General features: G+C 37.5%; 1 protein-coding gene across 4 annotated transcripts in view; it reads left to right on the top strand.

Annotated features, from left to right (window-relative positions):
• The first annotated feature begins 11,661 nt into the window (after positions 1–11,661).
• gphnb (gephyrin b) overlaps positions 11,662–12,392 on the top strand; it is a 138,624-nt gene continuing 137,893 nt past the window's right edge. For 3 of the 4 annotated variants that reach the window (XM_079831922.1, XM_079831920.1, XM_079831921.1), the window contains exon 1: positions 11,673–11,773. In XM_079831922.1, coding sequence (XP_079688048.1) covers positions 11,710–11,773 — 64 coding nt within the window. In that variant the 5' untranslated portion in view covers positions 11,673–11,709. Of the gene's footprint in view, positions 11,774–12,392 lie in introns of all 4 variants that reach the window. The other variant, XM_079831923.1, reaches the window with a different exon arrangement.

Here is a 12,392-nt window from a genome sequence, read left to right as displayed (position 1 = left end):
ATTGATTAAGGGTATAATAATTACATAAATGATAAATAAACCAACATTTTTATTATTATAAATAAGCATTGTTAAAAGTTAGACGCTTTAGTCTTTAAAAAATATTTGCTATGTAGTGACCTTTCATTTGGAGTAGAAACAGAGGGAGAGTGACTTTATTGCATCAGAGGTGTGTCACTTTGCTCACAGCTGATTGGTCCAATTTCAGTTTGATCTCTTATCCAGAACATAACCTGCCCTGGAGCAGGTTAGCCGTGGAGAGTAAGTTACTATGGAGATGAACACGGCTAAAAGCCAAACCTCTTTAATGGTACCAAAAACCCAGGATTTGCACAAACTAAGCTTGGACATATCTGGTTAGCCAGCTAAACCGGCTTCATGGTATAGGCCCCAGGTTAGGTTCACAGAGTAAGTGACCCTGGTAACTGACTCTGAGTATAAGTTACCTCTCTTTTAGAAACGGGCTTGACTTACCCTGCTTTCTCGGGTTCGACATACCTCCCATTCTGAAACAGAAAACTCAGAGTTTCCCTTATTTCAGGGTTAACATACTCCGAGTTTTCCTTTAACCTCCTTTCTGAAACGGGTGAATAAGTGTAGCATTTTGATTGGTTGTGTTTGGGAAAGGAAAGCAAGTCACTTCCTGTTAGATTTGTGTGTTTTAGGTAGAGAATTGCGTGTAGCGTTTTGAAAAAAGTGTTTTATGCGATTGAAAAGGCTGAGAAATACACTCACCTAATGGATTATTAGGAACACATACTAATACTTTGTTTGACCCCCTTTCGCCTTCAGAACTGCCTTAATTCTACGTGGCATTGATTCAACAAGGTGCTGAAAGCATTCTTTAGAAATGTTGGCCCATATTGATAGGATAGCATCTGCAGTTGATGGAGATTTGTGGGATGCACATCCAGGGCACGAAGCTCCCGTTCCACCACATCCCAAAGATGCTCTATTGGGTTGAGATCTGGTGACTGTGGGGGCCATTTTAGTCCAGTGAACTCATTGTCATGTTCAAGAAACCAATTTGAAATGATTGGAGCTTTGTGACGGTGCATTATCCTGCTGGAAGTAGCCATCAGAGGATGGGGACATGGTGGTCATAAAGGGATGGACATGGTCAAAACAATGCTCAGGTAGGCCGTGGCATTTAAACGATGCCCAATTGGCACTAAGGGGCCTAAAGTGTGCCAAGAAAACATCCCCCACACCATTACACCACCACCACCAGCCTGCACAGTGGTAACAAGGCATGATGGATCCATGTTCTCATTCTGTTTACGCCAAATTCTGACTCTACCATCTGAATGTCTCAACAGAAATCCAGACTCATCAGACCAGGCAACATTTTTCCAGTCTTCAACTGTCCAATTTTGGTGAGCTTGTGCAAATTGTAGCCTCTTTTTCCTATTTATAGTGGAGATGAGTGGTACCCAGTGGGGTCTTCTGCTGTTGTAGCCCATCCGCCTCAAGGTTGTGTGTGTTGTGGCTTCACAAATGCTTTGCTGCATACCTCAGTTGTAACGAGTGGTTATTTCAGTCAAAGATGCTCTTCTATCAGCTTGAATCAGTCGGCCCATTCTCCTCTGACCGCTAGCATCAACAAGGCATTTTCTCCCACAGGACTGCCGCATACTGGATGTTTTTCCCTTTTCATGCCATTCTTTGTAAACCCTAGAAATGGTTGTGCGTGAAAATCCCAGTATAACTGAGCAGATTGTGAAATACTCAGACCGGCCCGTCTGGCACCAACAACCATGCCACGCTCAAAATTGCTTAAATCACCTTTCTTTCCCATTCTGACATTCAGTTTGGAGTTCAGGAGATTGTCTTGACCAGGACCACACCCCTAAATGCATTGAAGCAACTGCCATGTGATTGGTTGATTAGATAATTGCATTCATGAGAAATTGAACAGGTGTTCCTCATAATCCTTTAGGTGAGTGTAGCTTATGGTTTTGGAGATTCTGTGTGTAAGCAGTTGGAAAAAACTGTAACACAACCCCTTAAAACAGCCTTGAGTGCTCGTTTTCTCACCGTTTCTGTTGCATTGACACGTAACTTCGTCTTTAGACCGCGAGCGGCTGCATGTGTTGGTCAGTGAACGCGTCCCAGTTCCCAGCGTAAAATGTGCTCATGAATAATAAATCTTGACACAGGAAGAAGAGATTCGCTCTCTCTTTTTTTTCCGTGAGAATAAACAAGAGGAATTACACACCACGGGAGCGTGACGTCGCGCTATAAATAGAAACGTGGCTTCGGCTTCAGGCTGTGATTGTATTTGAACAGGTCAGGGCTGCCATCATCTGCAGAACGAAGGCTCAAAACCAGAGGTTTAAGACTTCCTGTGTTTCAAAGCGAATGCGTTAAAGAATGGCAGACGTCGGCTGTGACCCGAGTGGGGATTGACTCATCATTGTTCTGAGATGCGCTGTGAGTCCAGGAAAGGAATCGATAGAGCTCTTCATGAGTTAATGTAGAAAAGCCCACACATGCATTACTAGCGTGGCATTCAGCCAGACTACAGGTGTGTGTGTGTGTGTGTGTGTGTGTGTGTGTGTGTGTGTGTGTGTGTGTGTGTGTGTGTGTGTGTGTGTGTGTGTGTGTGTGTGTGTGTGTGTGTGTGTGTGTGTGTGTGTGTGTGTGTGTGTGTGTGTGTGTGTGTGTGTGTGTGTGTGTGTGTGTGTGTGTGTGTGCAGCCCCCGCGCTACCATCCAGTGATGCCGTCCATATACTCCTGTGAGCCAGTGATTCATTTCTACTGTAATGGACATGAGTTTGTTGTTAATGTATCTGAGCAGGGCCGCTGCAGTTGTTGCCGTCGGCCCTCTGGTTTGCCTATAGTTGGGGACACTTAATATTCAACATTATTATTGATCTGACACTGTTGTACGAGAGCTGGGGCCTGTACCATGATGGTAGTTTAACAAACTCAGGGTTACAGGACTAGTTTTGAGTTGACAAAACCAAACCAATCTATTCAGGCTTTGTTGGTCCCATGATGCTGATCATCAACTTTCTCTGTCAACTCAAGCTTTGATCCTGAGTTTAGGAGTTTAGCTGTGACATCAGCAGTGAACAGCCAATCACAGGCTGTGGATCAGTGAAACTGAGATTCACTTCTCTCTTCTGCAGAATATTACATGATTGAAAAATATTAAGAATTTAAACAAATAGACAAGAAGAAAATAGCTGTCTATGAAAGAGGATAACTTAAAGAAATATATTATACGCCAATGCAAGTAAAAGTTATGAAGTTAGTTTAGTTGATATATAGAGAGAATTGAACATTTAAGCTCACATGTAGTCATTTTTATAGCTTTATTTATTGATTTTAAAGCTTATTTGTATGACCTTTATATAGGCTATTTACATTCATTTTAACTAAGTGCCTATTAATGATTGATTAACTAAAATATATAAGGGTATAATTACATAAATGATATCTAAATCATTCAAAAGTATTATTATTATAAATAAGCATTGTTAAAAGCCAGACGCGTTAGTCTTTAAAAACCATTAGCTATGTAGTGACCTTTCATTTGGAGTAGAAACAGAGGGAGTGACTTTATTGGATCAGAGCTGTGTCACTTTGCTCACAGCTGATTGGTCCAATTTCAGTTTGAGATCTCTTATCCAGAACATAACCTGCCCTGGAGCAGGTTACACTCTAAAAAATGCTGGGTTAAAAATAACCCAAGTTGGGTTAAAAATGGACTAACCCAGCAATTGGGTTATTTTAACCCAGCATTTTTTAGAGTGTAGCCGTGGAGAGTAAGTTACTATGAAGATGAACACGGCTAAAAGCCAAACCACTTTAATGGTACCAAAAACCCAGGATTGGCACAAACTAAGCTTAAACATATCTGGCTAGCCAGCTAAACCGGCTTCATGGTATAGGCCCCAGGACTGAGCTGGACGATGACATCACTGTTTTCTGCAGAGATGCTTTATAGCCGAATTGAACTATTTGAATAATTGATCCTCTTTGCAATGGAACTGAACCAACACTGATCTGACCACAGCTGAACAACGACACTATTTTACTTTTAGAGCTGCTTTACAGCTGAACTGAACTCTATTTGCATCATTGAATCATTACGTTCCTAAAGATGCTTTGAAGGCATGTGTGTTGCATAAAGTGCTAAAGAATTAAAGGTCCCTGAGAATCGTCATCCTTCTCCCGTCCTCTCTGTCTCTGAGATCTGTTTCAAATCCTTGTGTATCTTAAAGAGGACGTTGTTGGATTCACTGAAATGTTTTGAGCTATGGTTAACCGAATGGGATTGAGGCTTTATTTATACCTGTGAGTGGGGAAATTGCAGTGTCGCGGTATCAAAAATAATTAAGACATTTACAGTATTTCTAAAGTCAGCATTTTTGGACAATTCGAAAGTATAACGACTCTTTCTTAAAGGGATAGTTCACCCAAAAATGAAAATTAGCCCACGATTTACTCTCCCTCAAGTCATCCTTGGTGTGTATGACATTCTTCTTTCAGACGAACACAATCAGAGTTATATTAAAACATGCCCTGGCTAATTCAAGCTTTATTATGGGAGTGAATGGCAGGCCAAAAAAAGTGCGTCCATCCATCATAAACGTTCTCTCCGGGGGTTAATAAAGGCCTTCTGAAGTGAAACGGCAGACCGTCTTCCGTATTCAACTTATGCAGAAAGTGTAAAGCTTCTCACAGTTCAAAACGCTTACGCTACATCCAACGTCATTTTCGCACCAGTTACGCTTTTTTCGTGAGTTGAATACTTAAGGTGGTCTGCCGGAAACTAGATATTTTACTTTAAAACGTGTTAAATATGGATATAGAGAGATGCACTTTTAAGATGGATAGATGCACTTTTATGATGGATAGATGCACTTTTAAGATGGATAGATGCACTTTTATGATGGATAGATGCACTTTTATGATGGATAGATGCACTTTTAAGATGGATAGATGCACTTTTATGATGGATAGATGCACTTTTAAGATGGATAGATGCACTTTTAAGATGGATAGATGCACTTTTATGATGGATAGATGCACTTTTATGATGGATAGATGCACTTTTATGATGGATAGATGCACTTTTAAGATGGATAGATGCACTTTTATGATGGATAGATGCACTTTTAAGATGGATAGATGCACTTTTAAGATGGATAGATGCACTTTTATGATGGATAGATGCACTTTTATGATGGATAGATGCACTTTTATGATGGATAGATGCACTTTTAAGATGGATAGATGCACTTTTAAGATGGATAGATGCACTTTTATGATGGATAGATGCACTTTTATGATGGATAGATGCACTTTTATGATGGATAGATGCACTTTTAAGATGGATAGATGCACTTTTATGATGGATAGATGCACTTTTAAGATGGATAGATGCACTTTTAAGATGGATAGATGCACTTTTATGATGGATAGATGCACTTTTATGATGGATAGATGCACTTTTAAGATGGATAGATGCACTTTTAAGATGGATAGATGCACTTTTATGATGGATAGATGCACTTTTAAGATGGATAGATGCACTTTTATGATGGATAGATGCACTTTTATGATGGATAGATGCACTTTTAAGATGGATAGATGCACTTTTATGATGGATAGATGCACTTTTATGATGGATAGATGCACTTTTATGATGGATAGATGCACTTTTATGATGGATAGATGCACTTTTAAGATGGAGAGATGCACTTTTATGGTGGATAGATGCTCTTTTATGATGGAGAGATGCACTTTTATGATGGAGAGATGCACTTTTATGATGGAGAGATGCACTTTTATGATGGAGAGATGCTCTTTTATGATGGAGAGATGCACTTTTATGATGGATAGATGCACTTTTATGATGGATAGATGCACTTTTATGATGGAGAGATGCACTTTTATGATGGAGAGATGCACTTTTATGATGGATAGATGCTCTTTTATGATGGAGAGATGCACTTTTATGATGGAGAGATGCACTTTTATGATGGATAGATGCACTTTTATGATGGATAGATGCTCTTTTATGATGGAGAGATGCACTTTTATGATGGATAGATGCACTTTTATGGTGGATAGATGCTCTTTTATGATGGAGAGATGCACTTTTATGATGGAGAGATGCACTTTTATGATGGAGAGATGCACTTTTATGATGGAGAGATGCTCTTTTATGATGGAGAGATGCACTTTTATGATGGATAGATGCACTTTTATGATGGATAGATGCACTTTTATGATGGAGAGATGCACTTTTATGATGGAGAGATGCACTTTTATGATGGATAGATGCTCTTTTATGATGGAGAGATGCACTTTTATGATGGAGAGATGCACTTTTATGATGGAGAGATGCACTTTTATGATGGAGAGATGCACTTTTATGATGGATAGATGCTCTTTTATGATGGAGAGATGCACTTTTATGATGGAGAGATGCACTTTTATGGTGGATAGATGCACTTTTATGATGGATAGATGCTCTTTTATGATGGAGAGATGCACTTTTATGATGGATAGATGCTCTTTTATGATGGAGAGATGCACTTTTATGATGGAGAGATGCACTTTTATGATGGAGAGATGCACTTTTATGATGGATAGATGCTCTTTTATGATGGAGAGATGCACTTTTATGATGGAGAGATGCACTTTTATGATGGATAGATGCTCTTTTATGATGGAGAGATGCACTTTTATGATGAAGAGATGCACTTTTATGATGGAGAGATGCACTTTTATGATGGAGAGATGCACTTTTATGATGGAGAGATGCACTTTTATGATGGATAGATGCACTTTTATGATGGATAGATGCTCTTTTATGATGGATAGATGCACTTTTATGATGGATAGATGCTCTTTTATGATGGAGAGATGCACTTTTATGATGGATAGATGCTCTTTTATGATGGAGAGATGCACTTTTATGATGGAGAGATGCACTTTTATGATGGAGAGATGCACTTTTATGATGGAGAGATGCTCTTTTATGATGGAGAGATGCACTTTTATGATGGAGAGATGCACTTTTATGATGGAGAGATGCACTTTTATGATGGAGAGATGCACTTTTATGATGGAGAGATGCACTTTTATGATGGATAGATGCTCTTTTATGATGGAGAGATGCACTTTTATGATGGAGAGATGCACTTTTATGATGGATAGATGCTCTTTTATGATGGAGAGATGCACTTTTATGATGAAGAGATGCACTTTTATGATGGAGAGATGCACTTTTATGATGGAGAGATGCACTTTTATGATGGAGAGATGCTCTTTTATGATGGAGAGATGCACTTTTATGATGGATAGATGCACTTTTATGATGGATAGATGCACTTTTATGATGGATAGATGCTCTTTTATGATGGATAGATGCACTTTTATGATGGATAGATGCTCTTTTATGATGGAGAGATGCACTTTTATGATGGAGAGATGCACTTTTATGATGGAGAGATGCACTTTTATGATGGAGAGATGCTCTTTTATGATGGAGAGATGCTCTTTTATGATGGAGAGATGCTCTTTTATGATGGAGAGATGCACTTTTATGATGGAGAGATGCACTTTTATGATGGAGAGATGCACTTTTATGATGGATAGATGCTCTTTTATGATGGAGAGATGCACTTTTATGATGGAGAGATGCACTTTTATGATGGAGAGATGCACTTTTATGATGGATAGATGCTCTTTTATGATGGAGAGATGCACTTTTATGATGGAGAGATGCACTTTTATGATGGAGAGATGCACTTTTATGATGGAGAGATGCACTTTTATGATGGATAGATGCTCTTTTATGATGGAGAGATGCACTTTTATGATGGAGAGATGCACTTTTATGATGGAGAGATGCTCTTTTATGATGGATAGATGCACTTTTATGATGGATAGATGCACTTTTATGATGGATAGATGCACTTTTATGATGGATAGATGCACTTTTATGATGGAGAGATGCACTTTTATGATGATAGATGCACTTTTATGATGATAGATACACTTTTATGATGATAGATGCACTTTTATGATGGATAGATGCACTTTTATGATCGATAGATGCACTTTTATGATGGATAGATGCAGTTTTATGATGATAGATGCACTTTTATGATGGAGAGATGCACTTTTATGATGATAGATGCACTTTTATGATGGATAGATGCACTTTTATGATCGATAGATGCACTTTTATGATGATAGATGCACTTTTATGATGGATAGATGCAGTTTTATGATGATAGATGCACTTTTATGATGGAGAGATGCACTTTTATGATGGAGAGATGCACTTTTATGATGGATAGATGCACTTTTATGATGGATAGATGCACTTTTATGATCGATAGATGCACTTTTATGATGGATAGATGCAGTTTTATGATGATAGATGCACTTTTATGATGGAGAGATGCACTTTTATGATGATAGATGCACTTTTATGATGGATAGATGCACTTTTATGATCGATAGATGCACTTTTATGATGATAGATGCTCTTTTATGATGGATAGATGCACTTTTATGATCGATAGATGCACTTTTATGATGGATAGATGCACTTTTATGATGGATAGATGCACTTTTATGATCGATAGATGCACTTTTATGATGGATAGATGCAGTTTTATGATGATAGATGCACTTTTATGATGGAGAGATGCACTTTTATGATGGAGAGATGCACTTTTATGATGGATAGATGCACTTTTATGATGGATAGATGCACTTTTATGATCGATAGATGCACTTTTATGATGGATAGATGCTCTTTTATGATGGAGAGATGCACTTTTATGATGGATAGATGCACTTTTATGATGGAGAGATGCACTTTTATTATGGATAGATGCACTTTTATTATGGATAGATGCACTTTTATGGTGGATAGATGCACTTTTATGATGGATAGATGCACTTTTATGATGATAGATGCACTTTTATGATGGATAGATGCAGTTTTATGATGATAGATGCACTTTTATGATGGAGAGATGCACTTTTATGATGGAGAGATGCACTTTTATGATGGATAGATGCACTTTTATGATGGATAGATGCTCTTTTATGATGGAGAGATGCACTTTTATGATGGAGAGATGCACTTTTATTATGGATAGATGCACTTTTATTATGGATAGATGCACTTTTATGGTGGATAGATGCACTTTTATGATGGATAGATGCACTTTTATGGTGGATAGATGCACTTTTATGATGGATAGATGCACTTTTATGATGGATAGATGCACTTTTATGATGGAGAGATGCACTTTTATTATGGATAGATGCACTTTTATGATGGATAGATGCACTTTTATGGTGGATAGATGCTCTTTTATGATGGATAGATGCACTTTTATGGTGGATAGATGCACTTTTATTATGGATAGATGCACTTTTATGATGGATAGATGCTCTTTTATGATGGAGAGATGCACTTTTATGATGGATAGATGCACTTTTATGATGGATAGATGCTCTTTTATGATCGATAGATGCACTTTTATGATGGATAGATGCTCTTTTATGATGGAGAGATGCACTTTTATGATGGATAGATGCACTTTTATGATGGAGAGATGCACTTTTATTATGGATAGTTGCACTTTTATTATGGATAGATGCACTTTTATGGTGGATAGATGCACTTTTATGATGGATAGATGCACTTTTATGATGGATAGATGCACTTTTATGATATCATTAACTATTTTCTGAAGCAGGGAGTCTCAAGATAAGACAGGTTATCCCGCTCTATTTTTCTGCTGATATGAAAAATCAGGTACTTTTAGCAATATAGCAGGTGAATTATGTTTATGATGTATATTATGATGTTATGATCAACTATACGCCTTTCTCCACTGACGCTTTATGATGTTCAAAGTGTTTCTAAGGATACTGACTTATACTGAAGGCAGACTGAGATGGAGAACAGGAACATGATTTGTGTAACATTAGCAACACATTATCAGCATTTATTACCATTATGTGTCCGACATTGCAAAGAGCGCCTTTGTGCAGCGTTTACTTCAGTTGAGCGAGAGGATCAGGTTCTCTGAGCTGGTGCGAGTGAGTGGAGGCGGGGCTAATTTGCATATTCATTGTTCCACGTATACTATATGAGGCAAGGGTTTCATTTGAAGCCAGGAAGATTTTTTTTTTTCACAGGAAAAATTTTTTAAATATGTAATTTTGGTGATCAAAGAGTTTTAATGGATAAAATGATTGACTACAGGGGCACAAATATTGACTTGTGTTCTTGTTGAATATGAGGTGAGCAGGTACCACAGAGTATTTGGCAAGAATAGACGGAACAACACAAACAAGCTCAGGTGTTTTATAAGGAGAAAGGAAGCGATGAGAAAGTCACTCTGTGAATCTGACACTGATGTCTATTATAGTAGTTAAACAGCCTGTTTTAGTGTTGAGGAAAGAGTATTGAGCCTTATGGGGCTGTACAAGACAGAAAGTTTAGGAAACACTGGAGTAGTGGACGTTATTAACTAATAATATAATATCATGTAAATCAATCATATCATATAATATAAATGTCAAAATTTACAGAGTAATTCATGGTAACACTTTACAAAAAGGTTCTATTTGTTAACATTAGGGCTGTCAAAAGATTAATCACGATTAATCGCATCCAAAATAAAAGTTTGTATTTACATAATATATGTGTGTGTACTCTGTTAATTATTATTTATATATAAATACACAAACATTCATGTATATATTTAAGAAATATTTGCATGTATGTACTGTATATACATTTATATAATATATAATATATATAAATATAAATGTTTTATATATAAAAATAATATTTTTTTATTAAATATATACATGCTTGTGTGTGTATTTATATATAAATAATAATTAACAGAGTACACACACATATATTATGTAAACACAAACTTTTATTTTGGATGCGATTAATCGCGATTAATCTTTTGACAGCCCTAGTTAACATTCATTATATGTTCATTAAAATCAAAAGTTGCATCTTTTAATGTTATTTAATGGACCTGAGCTGACATGAACTAACAATGAAGATTAATTTAAAAAAAAAAAACTGTAACAAATGTACTGCTCATTGTAAATAAAAAAAAGTCACTTATTCTATAAAGGCTGTATTTATTTGACAAAAAATTGTGAAATATTATACAATTTATTTATTTATATTTTAATATATGCTAAAATGTTATTTATTCCAGTGATCAAAGCTGAATGTATCATCATTACACATGATCCTTCAGAAATCATTATGCTGAATTAATATGCTGGGGGAAATGCTCCAAAAAATACAAATTAAATAAATGATCAATGTTGAAAACAATTGATATATTATATGTATATATATATATATATATTATATTGATTACATCCTTCTGCATAAAAGGATTAAATAATTCCTACCGACTCAAAATGTAAAATAACCTAATTTGCATAATTGCCGCATGTTTTACAGAAACTCTGAAATGATGTAAACCTCTAAAACGCGTTTTTTGTTTATTTTTTTTTTTTATTTTTTTTTTTTTTGCTGATTTCCCAGTGAGATACGAGCGCTGAATCTTCGCTCTGCTGCTCTCGCCTGCGCGCTTCCTTCATTCCCCTCCAGAGTTCGATGCGCTCGGCTCTCGGCTCTGCCTGGAGTTCTCAGTGCGGCGACAGCGGTGCTGAATATGGCGTCAGACGGGATGATTTTAACAAACCACGACCACCAAATCCGGGTCGGCGTCTTGACAGGTAAAGGCCAGAATCCTTTAAGTCATCGTGTGCTTTGTTTTGTGGGGAAACGGCCGCGTATTTCCAGCTGTTTGCCAGCGGTGCCTCTCCTCCCCAAGTGTGTGTATGTATGCGTGTAGCGTGCGTGTGTGTGTGCGTGTGTGTGCATGTGTGTGTTTGTGTGCTGGTCAACGGTGATTTAAAGCCCTTTTCCCCTCTTTGCCAGAGATTAATTTACCCGCCAACCCCCCGCGCGATAAAGCAGCCCCGCTTCTGGTTAATCTGTATCTTTGATGTCATTGTGAAATTTCACAGGAGAATGTAGTTTTCCTGCTGAAATCTTCATTTTCGCGTGTTAAACCTTTAAAAAAGAGCTTGATGTCCACGGCTCAGCGTTTCACGAGCACGTTTAATTCAGTGAATGATGTATTATTTGTACCTGGCCATAGAAGCATCGGTGATAAAGATGTGATTTACTGTCAGAGACAGTGGATGCAGTGGGCTGATATTAGTGAGGATGGCTGTGAATCGTGGGCAGAATGCTGGTTTCCTCTCTGCATGACAGTCTTGTTAATGCAAACATGCATTCGCCGGTGATTTCCACTCGGGTTTTTTTTTTTTTTCTCGTTTTTTCAATGAT

Source organism: Gobio gobio (genome assembly GCF_949357685.1).
Source record: "Gobio gobio genome assembly, chromosome: 12".
In the NCBI taxonomy this organism is placed as follows: domain Eukaryota; kingdom Metazoa; phylum Chordata; class Actinopteri; order Cypriniformes; family Gobionidae; genus Gobio; species Gobio gobio.
Note: the sequence above shows the minus strand (reverse complement) of the source record. Positions and strands in the feature narration are given on the sequence as shown.